At 40.1% G+C, this 22,590-nt stretch overlaps 1 protein-coding gene across 2 annotated transcripts; it reads right to left on the reverse strand.

Annotated features, from left to right (window-relative positions):
- Positions 1-457: 457 nt before the first annotated feature.
- LOC130570137 (lipoxygenase homology domain-containing protein 1-like) lies at positions 458-22,502 on the reverse strand. Of its 2 annotated transcripts, XM_057360291.1 has the most exons (40): positions 22,397-22,502; positions 22,046-22,230; positions 20,282-20,380; positions 20,040-20,191; positions 19,293-19,416; positions 18,883-19,133; positions 18,669-18,804; positions 18,100-18,260; positions 17,336-17,422; positions 17,055-17,190; positions 16,590-16,744; positions 16,179-16,339; positions 14,006-14,082; positions 13,727-13,923; positions 13,442-13,634; positions 13,125-13,285; positions 12,803-12,979; positions 12,587-12,725; positions 12,262-12,413; positions 12,026-12,159; positions 11,234-11,385; positions 10,905-11,009; positions 10,694-10,822; positions 9,924-10,088; positions 9,279-9,460; positions 9,059-9,175; positions 6,841-7,003; positions 6,580-6,731; positions 6,286-6,495; positions 6,041-6,170; positions 4,946-5,151; positions 4,645-4,830; positions 4,426-4,553; positions 4,233-4,350; positions 3,980-4,157; positions 3,684-3,869; positions 3,303-3,473; positions 2,039-2,177; positions 1,807-1,962; positions 458-1,710 (listed from the first exon to the last, which is right to left on the reverse strand). In XM_057360291.1, exons 2-40 carry the CDS (start codon positions 22,206-22,208, stop codon positions 1,230-1,232), a joined length of 6,309 nt encoding a protein of 2,102 aa, XP_057216274.1. In that variant the 5' UTR covers positions 22,209-22,230; positions 22,397-22,502; the 3' UTR covers positions 458-1,229. The 2 variants fall into 2 exon arrangements, with proteins under 2 accessions (XP_057216274.1, XP_057216275.1); XM_057360292.1 differs by lacking the exons at positions 19,293-19,416; positions 20,040-20,191; positions 20,282-20,380; positions 22,046-22,230; positions 22,397-22,502 and having other exon boundaries at positions 459-1,710; positions 18,669-18,779; positions 18,883-18,900.
- Between the last annotated feature and the right edge of the window lie 88 nt (positions 22,503-22,590).

The raw sequence follows: 22,590 nt of genomic DNA on the forward strand, positions 1-22,590 counted from the left end.
ATTGTATTTCGATTAAGAATGTTTAGATATTTGTACTACAAAACAAGACAAAGACCCTTAGTAAGAATGTTGTTTTTTGCATTGCAAGCTGATTACAATGTTTAGAAAAGCGACTGAAACGTTTGTTTGTTTGTGTCATCACTTCTCATGCGTCTGGCATTTAAAGTCTGAGTAAAGTGACATTAAAATATGTGTTCTCGAGTCTTTCTGCAATACATTTACATTTATGCATTTGGCAGACGCGTTTTCATCCAAGCAGACTGCATTTAGTCTTTACATGTCTTTTCTTTTTTAATCAGTGTGAGTTCCCTGAGATTGATACCACAACCTTGCATTATTAGCGCAATGCTCTACCAACTGAGCTACACAGGAACAACAAAATCTGTGTTTGTTTATCTATAATGTGTATAATATCTAAAATGTGTTAGAAACAATTGTCAGAATTCTTTAAGGACAAAACTTCACAAGATCAGAACAGTAGTCGTGGATTCAGTATTGAGTTTTACTTGACAAACATTGTAGCACACACGAAGTTCCCACCTGAATGTGTGTCAGATTTCAGCCTCACAGAGGTAATAATAATGTAAAAATGAATCACATTAACAAACATTCACGCATTTATAAAACCATTCAAACACTTTGAGGCACGTCTGCGGTGGCACCCTGAGAGCTCAGAAGCTTTGCCATAAATACATTTAAAAGTTCTTCTGACTGACTGCTGTGATGAATCTTGGGTGTTTTGGGTTAATGTTATAGTGGGATCATTTAAAACAATTCTGCAACATTTGAGAAATGTGATTCATGACTTTTAGAAAGAAATGGACTGTGTAAGTCAGTTCTAACATGAGTCACATTGTTCCTGAGACGACATGAGAAAAGCAGCAGCCTCTACGAAGACCATCAGTGGTTCCCGTTCAAACCACACATCAAAATGACGTCATGTCCTCTCTTAATCTCTATTCATGCTATTTCAATATTTGAAGGTGAAGTGTGTCATTTCGCCCGTGGCACCAAATGGAATGTAGAAACATGCTTGAGTTGTCATGTTGGACATCTATGTATACATCTCTATGGTAGGACCAATGTTGAGAAAGTCGAACGCATCACCTTTGGTTGTTTCTAGCATCCACGCGTCACCTTTAAGTAACATACTGTATATTAAGCATGTTGCGCATTAGATATTCTCTCCTGATACTGATCGCAACATGAATCGATTGTCCGATTCAACATCAATACTTTGGATAGATGACACGCTTTGTTCTCCCATCAGACTTTTTCTTGTCCAGCCATTTCCCACACAAGAAGACGGTCGTCACTCCGTTGGCCGTGTTTGTGATCTCAATCCTGCTCAGGAGCCAGCTGGGGCTGAGTCCGGTGTTATCGTGCTCCACGTGCACTCGGAGCAGGTCGCCCATGTCCAGCAGTTCCAGAATAAACCGGTTGGTCTTCCTGCGCTCAAACAGGTTGCGGAACTTCTGGCAGAGCTGCCTCCGACCAGAATCACCGTTGGAGCCGAAGATGGTGACGAAGACGTTGGCGTCGGTGCCCGCGCCTTTCTCATCACCCGTGATGACGATGATCTCGTATTTCACGGGCACGAGGCTCTGGGCCTTGCTGGTAAAACTCTCGATGAATTTGGTGCACTCGAAGGTCTGGAACTCGTCTCGTTTGGAGGACAGAGGAATGGCGGCGTCGCAGTGAAAGATATACCTAAGCAAGAAAGACAAAATGAACAACATTTGCGGAACGTTCTTCAAATGGAAACGTAAGCAAAGCGTTCTTAGAAGATTTTGTTGGCTCACTGACTTGTTGCCCAGCTCCTTTTCTACGACCACGACCTCATCCACAGTCCAGAAGGCCTCCGTTTTGACCTTCTTTCCATCTTTAGGGATGTGTCCCAGACAAATACTGGCGATGTCACCCAGCTCCTTAGAGGAGAACTCATATCGGTCTGTAGAGCCGCTGTAAACACGTCGAACACAGAAAATAAATCTTTCATACAAAGTGATAGACAAATATACACCAGAGGAAGACTCACCGCAAAAAACGCTTTTTCTTTGTCACGTTCTCCAACACAATCTCTTTAGAACGTCCTTTTTTCCCTTCCAGAACGACCCAGGCGTTTTCTTTGGTTTCTGCGTCATCTGTATCCGCTGTGGTTACCAGAATCTCATATTCTGTGAACACGCATTCACATAATACATTATTTTAAAGATTTGTCAAGCGGGACGTATTGAAGTCTTGAATTTGAATCCCAATGCCCCAAAACCCAAAAAAATGAAGGAAATTAAATTTTGCACAAAAGAATGAAATCTAATTTGGGATGAGAAATGGAAAGAAAATGTGCTTTGTTGACATAAATGATACAGACAGTGATGTATAAAGTACCTAAAAGCAATACTTGAGTAAAAGTACAAATATCTTGCCAGAAAAGAAACCTTTTAGAATATGACTTGAGTAAAAGTCTTAAAGTATCAGATACATGTTGTTCATAAGTATCAAAAGTACTTTTTATATTGAATCTACTTAAATATTTAAAGTAAAGTTGAAGCAAACGTCTTTAATAAACATGTAAAAAAAATTGCACAAAGATAAAAAATGGTGCTCACATAGAAATGAAGAACTTTGAAAAAGCTCTGTCTCAAACTCAGTAGTTTTATCAGGAATGATGTTGCCAAATTGCTAAACTATAAAAATACAAGTTCAGAAACCACATCTTTAAGTATAACTTTACTTTATAACTTATAACTTTATAAAAGAATAGTTCCCTCCCACCCCCAATATTATCCCTCAACTTGGAACAAAATCTGAACAAATCTGTCTGGCTCTTACTTCTTTCTTTCCTTGCGATTCCCTTACAGTAACAACCCAGTCATTTGATAATTCATTGAAACTGAACAATTGGCTGTTTATCTTTAAAAGAAGCAGCACATTAAAACCTTGTGTTGAAATGAACTGCGGAGAGCACCTTTTTGCAATTGCACGTTGAGCTTTAACCAATGATTGGTTCAGCCCGATCGCCGACTTGTCTATTTCAGTTTCTATGCTTTTATTTTGTAGTAATGAACACGCTTAGGGGAACTGTATCAGAGTAAAAGTATACATCTTGTTCAAGAAATGTAATGGAGTAAAAGTCTGCAGAAATATAAAGACTCAAGTAAAGTACAGATACTCTCAAAAAATACTTAAGTATTTTTACTTTGTTACATTACAACACTGGATACAGAAGCCCTTCATCGTTGTTGGAAAGAGCTTTTTCCTTATTTTGTAGGAAAACCTGTTTGAAAGTGTGTGCGTCTCACTTGTTTTTTCATCGAAATCCACCGCGTCATTGTTGGCACATGCCAGCTCTCTCATTATCTGTCCATCGTCCTCGTTCTTGGCAAGCCAGCGGTCACACTGGAAACGAAACTTCTTTCCCAAGATGTCGTCATGCACTTCCACATACTCCAGATGCCAACCAGGAGCCGGGCCTGACAACACACACGTACACACGATTAAACTACATCATCAACAACGCTACAATATATTACTATATCACTCAAAAATACTGCAGATATTTTTTGCGTTTGATTTAAATGAATTGTTATGTTGCGATTCATCTCGTAAGGTTGATGCTCGAGACAACAAATGAAAAAAAGACTTCTTCACGCTCGTTGTAAAAACTGCTCGGATTGGCTCACCTGAGTTGTCGTGCCAAATGCGTACTTTCGAGAGCTCGCCCAAGCCCAGGATATCAGGAAAGCGGAAAGTGTCGGTCTGTTTGCGCTCAAACTTGTTTGTGTTTGAGCTTTCTTTCAGAGCGAGCGTTCCGGTGTCGCCGTTTTCGCCGAAAATAATCATCCACACATTAGCATCAGTTCCCGCCGCTAAAAAACAGCCAATCATATATTAAGTCTTTTCTATGAGCATGAACTCAATCCTTCTGTTGTGCACCACAAAACCAATTTAACCAAACCATGCTGGTAGAGTTGTGTACCGGTGGCATCGCTGGTCTTCACAGACACCGTGTAGATGGTGAGCTCCACCATTTCTTCATCATTTATAATGGCCGGCATCTCACATATGAGCGTTCGCTTGGGCCCGTACGAGCGAGACAGCCATTCCTCGTACACAAACAACGCCACCTCATCCGTCTGCAGGTTATGAAGTTCAATCTGTACACATAAAATCAGAGATGCATTAACCCAGCACCCAGAAGACTGAATGTTTTAATGTTTCGTTTCTCTCACCTTCTCTAAAAACCAGTCCGGTCGGCTTCCGGAACCGTCTATACGCACTCTCATTTTCCTCAGAGGAGCGATGTCCTCGATCTCCAGATTAAAAGCGTCTTTCTGGCCTCGCTCAAACCTTTACACAGAGGAAAAACAGCGGAGAAATAATAGCGGATAATCATTACATTTTGTCTATTTATTCTTCAAGTACCTGTCCTCTAGTTTTGGCAGCAGCATCTCCTCCGATGTGCCGTAGACTCCAAACGCAGTGAGGTAAATCTGTGTGTCTGTTCCAGCATGCAGGACGTCTCCTGTGAGGACAGTCACCTCATAGATGACCTAGAAAACACACAAGAGATCTCTCATTTAAACCCTTAAAATCCCCACCAGTCATTTCAGGGTTTATCGTGCAGGAGACACGCGTGCACACCTTCTGTGAGATGTTAATCATTTCTGCATCCTGCACGTTCAGCATGCGTGCGGTGAGTCCATCTCCTCTGTCTTTGGCCAGCCAGCTCTTACAGCGGAACACAAAGCGCACGGCTTTAGTCGGGACCTCCACAGACAGTTCTTCCACCAGCCAGCAGCTCTCTGGAGTCGCTCCGTCATGACCCAGCTACAACATTTACATTGATTTGCATTCATGCAATTTGTCCAAAGCGATGTCAAGCAAGTGTGTTCAACGCATAAACAATATAATAGCAATATACAGTGCGTGTGTGTTCCCTCACTTGCACTTTCTTGATCTCTCCAACATCAGCTCCATAACAGGTGAAGTAATCCAAAGATCCGGGCTGGAATCCGCTCTTCCCATCAAAGTCGAGCCAGAGGCGTTCCGTCCTCCTGTTTTTCTTCCCGATGATGATGACATACACACGGCTAGACGTCCCGGCGTCCCGTTCCACACCCGTCGTGACCGTGAAGTGGTACGGAATCACTACACGCACACAACATTACACATTTGCACACGAGAATCCCTCTCGTATTGAACTCAAGGTGTATGTATTGTTTTCTGGATGGTTGCTACGGTGTTCACTAGGGAACATATTGGTTAATTAGTGGCCCAAATTATTATAATTCTTTTGTCATTTTTTATTTGACATAATCCACACAATGCACTGAAAGAAGGCTTATAGACAAAACGTTTGTCTTTCTGTCCGATTATGTAATAAAAAATCAATTCATAAAAATAAGTGTGAATCATGACTTTGTGTACTAAGTAACAGATTTACACACCAAAATAAGGTGAGGAACGTGTGACTTCGCTAATTTATTACAACATGAAATTAAATATATTTTGTTGTGTCTTTTTATAAAAAATATTTAAACATTCTTAAATCAAGACATAGTTAGTCGAGAAGCAAAATGACCTAAAATATTAGATCTTGCTCTATAAAATCAAAACCAAAGTGAGTTTATGCTTAAAACAAGAATCAAGTATGTGCCATTAGTGTAATGTTGTTTTCCCTTTAAATTAGGTGTATTTTTCTTACCTCATTGGCAGATGTTAATCATAACCTCAAGCATAAACTTCATACATTTTTCACAAAAAAATGGCTTTTATTAATGTAAATGTAGCTTGACTTAAGAATGTTTAGAAATTTGTGCTAGAACACAATAACATTGTGCTAATATTGAAATCTGTTTGTGACTGTATGCTAATATAATATCTAAAAACAATTTTAAAAAAAAGTAATTGTAATAATTAAACAAAAAGGACTTATCCCTTGATAGAAAACGCTTTCGCTCCGAGGTTTCTCTTATACCTCTGGAGACTTTCTTGAGATCTGTTTCTCATGCACGAGACTGTGTTGGGTTGTACATACGTGACTGCTCCTCCTCCTCCTCTTCATCCTCCTCTGAATGTTGTTTCTTGTTTTTCTTGTTCATGTTGCTGTCCAGATTCGTCACGTTTTTAATGGGACAGAAAGCAGTTTCTCGCTCTTCCTCAAAATCCTACACACACGCACAAACACACTCTACATACATTGTCACCCTAGTACGATACACAGCTTGTTAACGCATGCATGCACGAGCGCACGCACGCACGCAAGCACACATGCAGGCAGACCTTAACGTAGAAGACCCTGTCGATCCGTCTGTCCTCACGCTTGCGAGAGAGCCATCGCTCACACAAGAACAGAAACACCTCCTCTGTGTCCTGATCCAGCACTTCCACCTGCTCCAGGTACCAATCAGCACTGAGCATGCTGTTGTCGTGACGAATACGGATCTTGAACACCTGGCCCAGATCCACAGCCTCCAGAGTGAACGTGTCCACCTGACCAATCAGAAATGAGGATCAACAACAGCAGCCAACTTCTCACGACGATAGACCAAAGTGCTGATGTTGAGGCTGTCTCACCGATCCTCTCTCGAACTTGTTGCTGTTCTCTGATTTGCTGAGTTTGCGTTCTCCGGTGTCGCCCATGTCTCCATACACGGTGATGAAAACATTGGCATCAGTTCCCGCTCCACACACGTCCCCTGTGGTTATTGCCACTGTATACGTGTGAACTGCAAGACATATAAAACTTCCTTTCAACTCGATCATTTAGCAAACGTGACTAAACCCATACACACACACACACACACACACACACACACAACACGCAGACACACTTACTCTCCAGTGCATCGTCCACCTCTGTCTCGATGACTTTCAGTGTCCCGTCTCGTGATAGTTTCTCGACGATGATGTCAGAAGGCACCAGCTCTCGAATCGTCTCACCGTCCTCCTCCGATCGAGCCAGCCAGCCCTCACAAGGGAAAATCACCGTCTCAGAACCCTGAACACACACACGTCTTAACAATGGACTGACAACTGTTTTGTTGTTTTGCCGCGACTTAAAGGAACAGTTCACCCCAAAATGACAATTCTTCAAAACGCAGAAAACAATAATAAAGGCTATTAATTCTCAAATGTGTAAACACACCTGATGTTTCCCGGCAATAGTAGGAAAGATTTCTTTGTATAATTCTTTGTTCTGTTGAACGCAAAAGAAGATATTTTGAAGAATGTAGGACAGCAAACAGTTCTGGGGCACTTTTAACAACCATTATCATTTTCCTACTATGAGAGTCAATGGTGGCCAAGAACCGTTTGGTTACAAGCATTCTTTCAAATATCTTTCTCTGTGCTCATCGGAACAAATACATTTATACAGATTTGAAACGACTCGAGGGTGAGTAAATGAAAACGAAAACACACATTTCAAACACTTCATTTATTTGTTAAGAGGGTGTTAGTACAGAATGGTCAGAGATAACCGTAACAGTATTAATGTGCGCAATTACAAGACTTAAAATATTATTATGAAGTAAAAAAGAAATCCGTTAACTATCACAAACAAGCTATCTGTAGACGGTTTTACCGGACGCATGCGCCTGGTCGGAAATTAACTACCGGTCTGTGTTTATTTTATATTTAATTTGTATTAGTATTCATTTATATTGATATTGTTTGTATATGAATTGTATTAAATTAAATTAAAACTACTCAACAGTTATTGATTTTTTAACAAGGTCTACCGGAAGTTAAGTTTGGGCCACATAACGTTTGCTTATATTGTTGCCGCCGAAGCCGTCCATTAGTTAATATAATCAGGAAGCAGGAAAAGTACCACGGTACGATATTTGTTTTTCTTGGTAAAAACCCAAACCGTATATGAATAACATAAATCATAAAGTACAGTCACTCCATTCCTATCAGCTATGAGTGTAACACTGAAGGACAGTATGTTGGTGAAGTGTGTTCAGGTTTCACTGCTGTGTTTCAGTCGACTGTACAGATACAGATAGCACTGGAGTGAAGTACAGGTCAGAGAAGATTAGTCACTGGAACTAATGATGTACACACACACACAGCAGATGTAGGTCAATGAAATGGGTGAAGAACAGAGGAGAGAAAAAGGAGGTCCTCAATCAGACCGGAACATTGTGGACTGAGTCCGGTCCATATCACAGTCCACTAACACAGAACATGATACATAACACTGAGAAAGAAGCACGTTACAGTGTGCTAGAGGACATCTTGCTTACGTACTTCTATGTAAAAACTACACAAAAGAAGATATTCTGAAGAACGCTGGTAACCCATTGACTTCCATTGTATGGACACAAAACCACTGAGACATTTCTCAAAATATCTTCTTTTGTGTTGCACAGAAGAACTAGCCGTATACAGGTTTTGAATGACATGAGCGTGAATTTTTACTTTTGGGTGAACTGTGAAAAAAATAGTGGCCATGGCTTTCGTCTTTCTGTGCGATTTGATTGGAAGTATAAAAACAGCCGAACGTTGCATTTTGAAATGGAACTGGCAGCAGACTGACACTGGGTTCACACCGAACGCGAATTAGGCGTTTTGCGCGAGTAAATTACATACAAAGTCAATGCAAAGACACGTATAGATGCGAACTCGCAGTGCAAATGCCACGAATCGGGCGGCGCGTGTCAATCTCGTCTCCCGCGAAGGTTGAAAATATTTGTCAGATCGGGTCACTCACGTGAAAATAACAAACTTTTCCCGCGAGTAATAAAGAGCGTGGAACGCAATTGTTCACGTTTGGTGTGAACCCAGCATGACAGTTGAAGGGGAGGAGTTAACGGATGCTCCGCCCAAGCAGTCTAACATACGTCATTTAAGATGGATAGTCACTAAAGGACGGAAGTGCATTTTCAGATTTTAACTGAAGATCATGAGGGCACACAAATTTTAAAAAGAGAATGATCCACATTGATTAACTATTTACAATAAACACAGCAATATTTCACGAATAAATAGGCATTGTCATTTTTATTTCACTGGGACTTTAAGTACTTTGAGAAAAAGCATTCGGCACCTTTCCATTCCGGAGCAGCCTGCGAATTTCCACCCGGTCCAAATGCCATCCAGGATTCACTCCACGATTATCATGACCGATACGGATTTTCTCAATGATATCACCAATATCCTCCAACTGCAGATACGTTGAATAATTATAATCCGTCATCAATTGGGAAGTTCATTCAGTCCACACACTTCTGTATTGTTCTACACGTTAAGGCATTCTTCACATTCACCTCTACAATGAACATGTCCTCCGCTCCTCGCTCAAAGTACATTCCCCTCTCTCTCTTAGTGACACAGAGAGACTTCTGAGATGTACACACACCGTTCTGACCGTACAGCACGATGAAGACGTCTGCGTCTGTGCCCGCGGCAAATATATCGCTGGTGAAGAATTTGATCTCATAGGGAACAACTGTAACACAGATGTATTACATACGGTTGCGTTGTGACACGTAATTGTGTGTCTATAAAGCCTGAAGATTTTGTTTTGTTAGTAGAACAGTGGATTTAGGTTAGCTGTTGTGTTAATCTTTGTGTGCGATTCTGACCAAGTTATACTTCTGGAGACAAAAGAAACATGAAGCTAGAACTTAGTAAAATCTAAAAACAAGTCCTTTTGGGGACATGAACTAGGAAAGATGGTCCACAGAGACCTAAAATTTCTATTTTTCTTATTTATATATCTGACCGCTCAAGAAAAAAACACAGATGAGATCTTACTTATTTCTCCTAGACATCCATCATAAGAATGAATGAAGTGCAAAGGAAACGTTTTTCTATCTGCATACAGTATCAGATATTTCTCCTCAGAATGTGTTATTGTCATCTTACAAATTTATGGTGTGTCTTTATTTGTGTGTGTGTGTGTGTCATACAGGGTGTGTATAGTTGTGTCTGTAGTTCATTAGGGGACAGGTCTCTGACAATGGCACCATCGTCCTCTCCTTTATCCAACCAACGGCCGCAGGGAAAGCGCAAGAGCTGCCCGAGAGACGGAGCGTCGATCTCCACCCAGTCCAGAAACCAACCCGGAGAACCACCTGAGACAACAATCGCAAAACGCACAACACACACATGTACAATGTAAGCAATTGTCTGTAAGATTTACACCAACACTGCCTGCCCTGGAGATTCAGTAAAGAGCAGAAAACTGTCCTACACCAGATCAAGGCCAAGAGCTGAATATATCATATATCACACACAAAAAACACAGACAGAGGCAGAAATAATCATAGATAAGCTATAGATATATACATATAACCCCGACCCTATAGAGCAGTCCATACAGATGCCCGAAAGTCTTGTGTGCCATTTTTAAACAAATCATCTGCTTAGTAACTGATGGGTTTCATATTTATCTTTTCTACTGATGGTGTATAAATAAACTACATAAACATACATAATAACTGTAAAAACGCATGACGCATGAATATTTTAATAATATACTGTTTATCTGGAAATGACGTTTGTTTTTTGCTGTAAAAAGAACAGCGATTCGTTGCAGTGTAAACACACACACACACACACCGTCATAAATACAGTGCTGTGGTTCATACACAGAAAGCCATTAAAATGAATGTAAAACACGTTAAAGCAGATAGTACACAAGAAATGTGTGACTGTTCATGATAATGTGTGCGTGTACCTGAATTGTCGTGTCCAATCCGGATTCTCTTGAGTTTGCCGATGTCCACTGCCTCTATCGTGAACTCATCGATCACTCCCACCTCAAATTTATTCTTGCGCTTCTTTGACGCCTTTAGATTGATGATGCCTGAAATAACCACACAGACTTTGCGTAGCTTAAGCGCTGATTATATTCACTTTAAAGCTGAGCTACTTGTTTCCATGGTTACCTGTATCATCTTTGGTCCCGTAAAAAACAGCGAAAACATTTGCATCCGTTCCAGCGTACTGCTTCTCTCCTGTTTTCACTCTCAGTGTAAACGTGGTTGACATGGCTACACACACACACACACACACACACACACACACACACACACACACAGTTTGCATACTTATAGCCAAGCCCGCCAACACTTCACACTGAAGAATGTGAAGAGATGTAGTGCACTATAAAGTACTGGAAGCCGGACGTCTTGGATGCATTTTCCTGTACGCAGCGGAAGGGGAGGAGCTAAACATTCAAAGAGTAAAGCAGAACGCGTGTTTAATGTTTGAAAACCTTTTTGCTCTAGTCCGAGCTGAGCGGGCGACGACTCGTCTTCATCGTCCTCATCTCTCTTCATGAAGGCCTCGTCTACAGGCACTAACTCACGGCCCAGCTGTCCGTCATCTTCATCCACAGCCAGCCAGCGCTGACAGGGGAAAAAATACCTGAAACACAGACAGCACATACAGGGAAGAAAATCACAAACAAGACGTATTTAATATATGTTTATTGTGTCTCTTAGAACAGAAATAAGACTATAGGGAGAGCAAAATGAGACGTGCAGCGATTCAGGAGATCATTTTTTCAACTGTGCACAGATTTGCAAAGATAAAGTCTACAATCAAAACATTTATCAAATTCTTCAAGACTATTTAAAGGCCAAATTATCAACATCATTTTTTATAGCTCTAAACTTTTACCGAGTCTCCTACGATTCTAGAATAGACATGTGAGACAAAACTGATACGCAACTGAGACTTTCAACTTTCTCATGAGCTATAAAAGAGCAACCTCTTGCACTGCAAAAATGAATTTCTTACTTTTTTCTCTTGTTTTCCAATACCCCAAAAATATCTGCCAACGGAGTAAGTAAAATATACTTCAATTAAGTTTGACCTCTTTATTAAACGTCCAGTGTGTGAAATTTAGCGGCATCTAGTGGTGAGGTTGCAAATTGCAACCAACGGCTCACTCCACCCCTCCCCACTTACCCCACTGGTGTCTCACCTAAATTTATAAATGCGTTTTTTGCAGTGCAGCCTGAGTGTTTCTCTGAGGTTGTGTGAGTTTATGCAGGAAACTCACATGGTTTCCTCTTTGGTATCAAAGATCTCGACGCGGTCGAGGTACCAGGCAGCGTTCGCTTGCTTGTTGTCATGACGAATCCTCAGTTTCTTCAACAGTCCCAGATCCATCCCAGTGATTGTGAACACGTCCTCCTGGGAATAATCAATAAATTCTCTATATGAGGGTGTGTGTTTACTCTAAATAATATATTCTGTTGGTCATGAAACAGACGCGCGTGTGTGTATTGCACTCACCTGTCCGCGCTCGAACTTGTTCAGGTGGTTTGACTTGCGTAGTTTTCGTTCACCCGTGTCGCCCATTTCTCCATAAATGTTCATGTAAACCCCCGCATCTGTTCCGGCCCCGAGCATAGTGCCGGTGAACACATGGACCTCATACGTGTTATCTAAAACACACACATTCTCACACTGTTTATCATTCACTTAAAAGTCCTGTTTCAACTGTTTGGACCCAACGGACTGAATATATGTTGATCATAAAAACCTTTTGATCAAATGCTTGAAACACTATCAACAGCAATACTATGGTACGTTTTTGTTAGTGAAGCATTGACTTTACCTTCCAAATCTTCATAGTCCTCGGCACGCAGCTCCGCGAGTATCTCTCCATCCTCCTCACCACGAGCGAGCCATCGGCCACACGGGAAGCTGTAAGATTGAACGACCTCCCGCAGTTCACCCGGAGACTCCTCCTCCTCCTGTGAGTGACAGACGGACACTGTAAATGGGTCTCATTCACACGGAATTTGTGTTTAACAAGTGCGTCTCGTTTCACCTTTTTCTTTTTTTTCTTCTTCTTGTCTTTCTTGTCGTCCTCCTTCTTCTCCGGTTTCACCATTGCCATGACCAACCGCTTCACATCCACTTTCTCCAGGAACCATCCTGGTCCGACTCCAGACCCGTCGTGACCGATCCGGATCTTATAGACACGTCCTACATCTAGACCCTCGATCTGAAACAGCCAATAGGAGAGCAGCCTTTGAGACACAACAACACATTTTGCGTACAAACTCAGTCAAGTTTTAGAAGAACTAAAATGGCAAAATATCTCTTGAACTTCAGTCCAGTCGGAAAATGTATTTTGTTCAATGTCCAACCTTGAAGATCTCAGTGGTTCCTCTCTCAAAGTTGTTGGATCGGCTTTTAAGCTGAATTAATTCGGTTTTACCCTCTTCGCCGTATATCTGCAGGAAGACATTGGCGTTTGTCCCCGCGGCCCAGACGTCCCCCGTCACCACGGTAACCTCGTAATTGATCACTGCATCAGACAAAACACTTTCATGAGGCCTGTTCTCTTAAATTTAGAATGATTTTCAACCAAGTATCTCTTGTGTGTGTGTGTGCGCGTGTGTGTGTGTGTGTGTGTGTGTGTGTGTGTGTGTGTGTGCGCGTGTGCATTCATTAAAATACACACATTTCTCAATCTCTAGTGTCTCGCTGGGATAGATTTCCACCTCCACCTTCCCATCAGCCTCGTCCTTACAGAGCCAGCGATGACTGGGGAACATGTACTGAACCCTGTGTACCGGGACCCAGATTTGAAGGCTGTCCAGGAACCAACCGGCTCGCAGGCCTTCGTTCGTGTGACCAATCAGCAGCCTGTTTATCTACAGGCCCCTCCCACAGAGCAGAAGGGAATCACAATAAATACACAAATAATGCTTATGTTTGATAAATGACACTGACTCAGGTGACATACCTTGCCGATGTCAAATGTTTCTATGGTGAAGATGTCTGTTTGTCCGGTCTCGAAATAGTTTCCCAGGTCGTTATCGGAGACGACCAGAAGCATCTTGTTGGTGTCGCCCTTCTCTCCGTACAGCTTCACAAACACCTTAGAATCCGAGCTGGCGCCGTTTATATTGCCCGTCTTTATAGCAATGTGATAACTAACAGCTGGAACACACATTATTTACATCTAAATATGCATTTTGTTTATTTTTTGTACATGTCTGTGTGTGGCTGTTTGTTGACTCACTGAACAAACGCTGACCGTCGTCTGTGGGAACTAACTCTCTCACGATCTGCCCGTCGTCCTCATTACGATCCAACCATCTGAAAGAGAAACACATGTGAGTGTGTGTTATAAAATGTGTTTATTATGTACTATTGTGTTTAAATGAAACAAAGCGAACAAAAAAGAAAAAAAGAAACAGAATTTGCGTTGGTGTGGAACTTCTCTATTCAAATCATTTATAATAAACACTGCAGTGTTTCATCAAAAAATATATATGTTTTTTATTTTATAGTGACTTGAAGAAGCCTGTAGGGTTTAACAGGGTTATGTCTGAGTTGCCCAAATTTTGGACAAATCTGTACCCAAAAATTAGCAAAACCTGATTTTTTCATTTATGGTTTGGTTTAGAGTTCGGGTTAGGTTACAGTACTTATAACTAGCTGTGTATAAAAACAAGTCTTTAGAACAGTGGTTCTCAAACTGCGGTACTTGAAGAGACCCCCAGGTGGTACGTGACACGACAGAAAATTAACGACTCTTAACTGTAAAAAAAAATTGTTGAGTCAACTTAAAATAATAAGGCAACCTATCACAAGCACGTGTTTGAGTTAACTCGACAAACAGAGACTGAAGTCCACCCAACTTAAACAATTATGTTTAAGTCATTAGTTGTCACAGTATAGTCAAGTTTACCTAATGAACAACAGAACAAAATATTTTTTGTTGGCTGAACTTCAACTGAAAATATAGATTGATTGTTGATAAATAATTATTTGTCTTTTACTACAATTGGACTTGTTTTCTGCCTCAAACAGACCAAACTTTGCTCAAATAACTCTTTACACCTCAACATTGAACACACAAACGATCAAAAACCATCATTCATTAAAAAAACTCTAAACACAACAGATAACTAACAGTAACAACGATATTAAAGCATAAATTAAGCCAGCAAGAACTAAAACACTAAACTTTAAAAGAAAAACAAATAAGAAACACATGAACATGAATTGAACATGCTGCAATGCATCTTGGGAACTTTCAAACTCTTGCAATATTGTTTGTTCAGAATACACAGTTTTGTAAATTGGGCAAACTTTATGACACATATTGGCCAAAAACTTGAGAATCTAAGTCCAGTCAACAAAATCATCTTTGTTAGAAACATGTTTAGGCTCATTTTGTTCAGTATATGCAAAAGAATAATTTGACTCCTTTAACTAAAAATTCTATGTTCAAGTTACTTATTTACTGTGTCTTTGTAGGGAGAACATTTTGCAGGTCGGATACTGTATATTAATTTACATTTAGTATTTTAAATACAATTTCAAATGTTTAATACATAGATAAATACGGAATACATCTCAGCCTAAAGCAAACCGAAACGCCGTTTTTGACATGAGCCGCTGTAGTAAAGTATGTCTGTTCGTTATATACAACTGTTCTCTTTAATGTTTACGTATACGTAGGCCTATATTAATTTATCTTCTGTGTTAAATATTCTTTCCACGTTGTTTATCTTTCATATAGGTCTGTAGTCCTATAATGTAGCTCCCCATAAAGTTAATAAATCTCCCATAATTTACAGAGCCCTGTTTACAGTGCACTACAGAAAAGTGTTTTGTGTCTATTACTGCTGACTAACTTGAAAAACATGGAAAACATCTTCTTTAGTTTGAAAACAGCTGGTAAATAAGAAAGTTTATGCATTATTAAAAAATACATTATAATTGGAGGACAAGGTGTAAAGATAAAGATTCACAGCTCAACTATTAATTTGAGTGTTTTTTCATAAGTTTTTCTATGGCGGGCATTAGGTGGTATACAACAACTAATTTTATTAAAGGTGGTACTTGATCTGAAAAGTTTGAGAACCATTGCTATAAAATACTATACTCATTTAGTGTGTGTGTGTGTGTGTGTGTGTGTGTGTGCGTGTGTGCGTGTGTGCGTGCGTGCGTGTGTGTGTGCGTGTGTGTGTGTGTGTGTAACTGAGCTCTCTCTGTGGTGGAGGTTCGGTTTCCTCGGCACTCTTTAGTGTCCATTAGTAACCAGATTCTAGTTTCCCAACTACATAATTGAGTTAAACACCACTCTCACATGTTCTCCAGCTTACAGACACACGCATATATAGTTATATACACATTGCAGTTTTACAGAAATCATTGTGCGCGTGTCTGTTCCATCATCTTGCCTGTAACATGGAAATTCGATGGATGTGTTCTCAGGTTGCCCCTCCTCTCTGATCATCAATTTATCCAAGAACCAACCACAGCCTCCGCCACGGCCGTCGTGGCCAATCCGAACCCTCCTGATCTGTCCTAGTGAAACCGCCTCTACGATGAACTCATCAGCCTGAGAAGAAGTACAAGAGAGGCGAACATCGCATACTACAGTAGCATACGCATGTTTTCTAAACAGTACAGAATGGAATGCAATGCAACAAAGCACTGTTTAAAATCACAGTTTTTTTGACAGAATTCAGTATTTAATCTGCAAAATGTGACACATGATTTAGAAATAAATGTAGTTTGCTTCTATAAATATATGTAATAGATATTGTCATATGTAAACTGTCTCCAGCATGCCCGATGTCATTACTCACGTTTCCCTTCTCAAACTTGTTGACGTTGTTTTTACTCATGAACATCAGACGTTCTCCTGTATCACCCGAATCACTAATGATGTTCAAATAAACACTGGCATCCGTTCCACTGCCACTGATGTTCCCCGTACAAATGGTCACACGATACTTCATAACTGGAAATATTTTAAACAAATATTCAATATAGAAATGTTGTTCTAAATGGTTTTCTTTGTCCTTAAAGCTCCAGGATAATATGTGGTACCTGTGTGACTTTCTTTCTTCTGCAGAACACAAAAGAAGATATTTACAGAAGAATGTTGGTAACCAAACAACACTGGACCTCGGTGACTTCTTTTGTATGGACATTTCTCAAAATATCTTCTTTTGTGTTCGACAGAAGAAAGAGTCACATACAGTTTTTGAATGACAGGAGGGTGAACAAATGAATGAACATTATTTTTTTGTGTTGTGTGGTTCTCTCACGTGGTAAAGGTTCTGGCACAAGAGCTCCAGTTGCCGGTAGTTCTCTGATGATCTCATTATCATCTTCATTGATGTCCAGCCAACGGTTACACGCAAATGAGTATTTTTCTCTCGTGAAGGTCTTCATCACTGTCACCTAAACACACACATGATTAGCAGGTACCAACACAAACACTTAAGAATACACTATTCTTCTGTACATCGTGTGAAATCGCATGCAGTGTGAAACAGACAAACAGGCTGTGTGTAATCGTGCACTAGATTGTGGTGGAGGCTCTTACCCTGCCAAGATGCCAGCCAGAGAACGGATGCCTCTTCTCGTGCCAGATTCTCAGCTTGCGAATCTTCCCAATATCAGGCATCTCGATCTACAAAAAACAGCAGAGATTCCAAACAAGAAAAAACTGTAATGGAACTACTACATTTTCAAGGTTTTTTTTAAATGCAATGATCACAAAAATTATTTAGACACCACAGTCACACAAGGTTAGTTTAGTTTGAGATCAAATAAAATATTGTCCTGAAAATAAACAAACAATTAAATTGTTGCCTCAGACATGAACTGAAATAAGTTTAAGGCACTAATAAACAAAATCTAAACAAAAAAAAACTTTAAATAGCAACATAAAAAATGTCACTAAAATAACATAAAAGCTAAAATATGTTTACACTAAACATAACTACAAATATAAAAATGAAAGCTAATTTACAATATTAATAAAACTATAACACTGGTTTCAATGCAAATAATTGTTATGTTAAATAATAATGTAAAACAACGCTGTTCAAAATAACAACAAAAAGTATTCTGACACCGTCTGGTTTTCAACTGTTCATCGAACATGTTCACAGTTAATGTGATGAACCGTACCTGTGGTTACTTGGCTAGGACAGCTGGTTTATTTCTAGTCTAGTATTTTTAGTATCTTTATCTATCTGCAGATATCCACTGGTTTGATATTAATGACCCTCATGCATTGTTTAGGTGTGGTTTAAGTGTCCAAATACTTTTTTTGGCACACAATGTGCAGACACACAGACGTACGATGAACTTGTCGCACTGTCCCTGTTCAAAACTGTCCGATTTGCTCTCGAGTTTCATCTCATCGCTCTTGCCCTTCTCTCCGTACACCTGCAGGAACACCTGCGCGTCTGTGCCCGCGCCTTTGATCTCAGATGTCCAGATCCACAAAGACCAGGGGAATTCTGGGAAATGCATACACACACACACACACACACACACGTGCAAACAGAATTAAAAGCATGAAACTTAAATATTCTGATTTTACATGTGATAGTTCTGGAAACCTTCGCTTTAGTCTCATCTGCATCTGGATATTTCTCCTGAGAAAAAGAGTCTGACAATAGTCTCTGTCATTAGAGTTTCAGCAGTTTCTCATCGAATTTACCCGAAAATCAGGATTATTTTACCTCTACAAGCTACATTCATTTACACCTCCATACAATTGTTTCTCTTTTTACTTCTCCTTCAATTTTAGGAGAAACATCTCTCAAGTCTGAAAACACAACAGAGAACTCATCAGATCTCTGAAAGAGCAACCTCTCAGCAATAACATTTCCCCTGGTGGTTAGAAAACAACAGACAACGCTCACTTTTCAGTCTTCTCTGCCTCAGCGAGACCATCTCATAAAGCTCTCGCTCCACCAGTCCATCTCCCTCGTCTTCATCCAGCCACCTGCCGCAGGGAAACACCTGCTCGAGACCTGTGAACGGGCAGTACACCGTCACCTGGGCGACAAAAGCAGACCGTGAGAACAGCACGTTGTCTCTATGAATAAAGGATGAGAGCTTTAAAAGCCACGGCACCTTTTCACAGTACCAGCCGCAGCTAATCCCGGCGTTGTCGTGTCCGATGGTGACTCTGCTGAGCGGGCTGAGCAATTCCAGGAGCTCCACGTTAAAGATGTCGATCTGAGCGCGCTCGAACGTGCCGCCCTCCAGGAATATCTTACCGCTGTTCTTAATGCCCTTGTGGCCGTGCATCACCAGATGAATCTTTGAGTTGGTACCTGCTCCGCGGATATCACCCGTCATCACCTGCACGTTATACACAATCGCTACACACACACAGAAATTGTTTTGATATCACTGCAAATTATGAAAAGTGAAGGTATTCGTTTTAGTACACGCTGGGAATCGAACCTATGATCTTGCAGTCGCGAGCGTATCGCTCTGGTGCACAACGCTACAACGTACACAATGACAAAGACTCTCACCCATGGGTTGTGTGGCTCCGACAAGCACGTCTCTCTGTATTTTTCCATCCCCTTCTGAGATATCAAACCAGGCATCGACAGGAAACTCGTACACTTCTTTATTCCCCATGTCATCAATCACAACCTGACACAAACACACATCAGCACGTACACATCATATTACTCTAGCACAGTGGTTCTCAAACTGGGGGCCGTGGCCCCCTATAGGGGGCCCCAAGATGGACCCAGAGGGGCCACAGTTTTGAGGCAGTTTATGAATTATAGAAATTTATGATAATTTTGGGCAATCAAATGTTTGAAAAATAAGACTACCAACCAAAAGAATTGCTGTTCCAGCATTCTATAATTATAGTGTTTTTTGGTTTAATTAAAATTGGATCACAAGTCATTATTTGGGGGGCACAAAGCGATACACCCTACACACAGGGGGCCTTACAATGAAAAAGTTTGAGAACCACTACTCTAGCAAACAAAATGTAACAAATCGTGGAAAAAATGTATCATCTTTTATTATACATATATTTCATATATACATTTTTTACATTATTTAATCAAACTTTGTTAACTACCATAATCTTTTAAACAACTGATAAGATAGCAGTCCATATATTTTTTCATTATACTAATTTTATGAATAAAGTTTATTTTGTGGCTTAAATCAATGAAATGTATACTCAGAGACTGACATGTTTGTGTTACGAAAGTGAAAATTGAAAGTGTTATGAATTCATTGACGTGTGTGTGTACTTTGTCACAGGCCCATCCGGCAGAAGACCCCTTGTTGTTGTGTCCGATAGTGATCTTTCGGAGTCTGCCAAGATTCGGGGCCTCTATGGTGAATTTATCCTCGTTGCCTCGCTCGAAATTGTCCTTCCCCTCGCTGACCAGCTTACGTTCTCCTAAAAATCGCACGCAAATACGTAAAACGTACATAAATACTTGTGTTTCATCATAAAAACACACAGAGAAGTGTTCAGAGGTTATCAGACCTGTGTCACCAAATTCTCCAAAAATAGTTAAATAGACATCAGCGTCCGTTCCACTGCCTTTAGCATCCATAGTGAAGACGCTGGCGATGTATTTGTTCTCTGCAATGCACAACAAACACACTTGTAGTCACATCTGAAATACTACAGAAATATTTCACCATAAAAATCATCAGAAAGCTTTGAGACACATCAAACTCTCTCTAAGCAACTGATTGGACCTAAAAACATTTGTACCATAAACTAATGATTTTCAGTAAAGACTACTCATGCAAATTGCAAACTTAATTTGTCTATTGCACCCGCTTACCAACTTAAGGTTCTATGTTCATACAACTTAACCTGTTTAGTTTTAACCTGCACTGTAAAAAATCCAACTTACAAAATGTTCTCCCTACAAGGATACATAAATAACTTGAACATAGAATTTTTAGTTAAAGGAGTCAAATTATTCTTTTGCATATACTGAACAAAATGAGCCTAAACATGTTTCTAACAAAGATGATTTTGTTGACTGGACTTAGATTCTCAAGTTTTTGGCCAACATGTGTCATAAAGTTTGCCCAATTTACAAAACTGTGTATTCTGAACAAACAATATTGCAAGAGTTTGAAAGTTCCCAAGATGCATTGCAGCATGTTCAATTCATGTTCATGTGTTTCTTATTTGTTTTTCTTTTAAAGTTTAGTGTTTTAGTTCTTGCTGGCTTAATTTATGCTTTAATATCGTTGTTACTGTTAGTTATCTGTTGTGTTTAGAGTTTTTTTAATGAATGATGGTTTTTGATCGTTTGTGTGTTCAATGTTGAGGTGTAAAGAGTTATTTGAGCAAAGTTTGGTCTGTTTGAGGCAGAAAACAAGTCCAATTGTAGTAAAAGACAAATAATTATTTATCAACAATCAATCTATATTTTCAGTTGAAGTTCAGCCAACAAAAAATATTTTGTTCTGTTGTTCATTAGGTAAACTTGACTATGTTGTGACAACTAATGACTTAAACATAATTGTTTAAGTTGGGTGGACTTCAGTCTCTGTTTGTCGAGTTAACTCAAACACGTGCTTGTGATAGGTTGCCTTATTATTTTAAGTTGACTCAACAATTTTTTTATAGTGTGTGTGAAAACTAAAGTGGGTTAAGGCAACAGGTTTTCCTCGTAAATTTCTAGTAAAGTCAACTAATTCGGGTTAAGAGTGTAAGCCAACAAAACAAAAACTAAACTTGTGCTTCAACATGAGCACCAACTTTTAGCAAGAATAGAGTTTTACAGTAGAAGACCAAAGCCTGACGATGACAATAAAGATATGGCCAGTCTTATTGTCCTCTCTCTCTCTCTTTGTGTCAGATGTAATGTTATATTGTCAGTAGCGTTTAGGAATGTCGAGCCGGTGATATTGTTCTCCCTGTCTGAAACTCTACTCTACTACTACATTTCTCCTAATCTCTTAAATGCAACATGAGTCTGGTTCAATGTTCCTGGCGTTTGTGTGCATCATGAAAGCGTAAGCCGTATGATGTTATCTATGGTGATATGAGATTATACCAGCGCCATGCCAGTGAGATCATAAATAAATTAATATAAATGTGTGAGGTTTATGCACGGAACAATGCATATTCTCTTTATTGTGTGTGGTCTGATTCACACAGCCGAAAATTAATCGGTATATACGGCAGTTGTGAAGATTCACTTGACCCAAGTCCAGATAAACAGGTTCAACAAACAACGATTCCTCTGAATGAGCAATTGAGTTCATACAAATAATAACGTACGTTTGGGAATGTCCATGGGGTTAAGGCTGCCCAGCAGATATCGAACGGTAAGTCCATCCCCCTCTTCTCTGCTCAGCCAATTATTGCAGGCATAAAAGAAGCGGAGGTGTGGCCTGTTCATGTCAGTCACAATGACCCGGTCCAGGAACCAGCTGGCGCTCATGCCCGTGTTATCATGCTCAATTCTACAGCATGGAAACAGTGCAGGTGTCAGGTGTGGTTTTAATAAGAGAACTAAGCAAAACTGATGTGAGGTGGATTCACAGAATGAGAATGCAGAGCTGGGACTTAGACAGACGTGCAGACGTGTCCAAACCTTTTACTGTAGTGTATGTAAAGTGCTGTATGTACCTGATCTTCTTTATTGGCCCAACATTGTGTGTTTTGATCCGAAAGACGTCAGTCTTGTTCTTTTCAAAAGCGGTTCTGCTCCTGAAATATAAATAGACCTGTTAAACTGACAGACAATTTCCTTTGACACTCAATCATGTGCCTACCTGTGTGATGCACCGATATCTGAGACTGCTTGTGTGTGTGTGTGTGTG

This window comes from Triplophysa rosa, linkage group LG19 (genome assembly GCF_024868665.1).
Source record: "Triplophysa rosa linkage group LG19, Trosa_1v2, whole genome shotgun sequence".
In the NCBI taxonomy this organism is placed as follows: Eukaryota; Metazoa; Chordata; class Actinopteri; order Cypriniformes; family Nemacheilidae; genus Triplophysa; species Triplophysa rosa.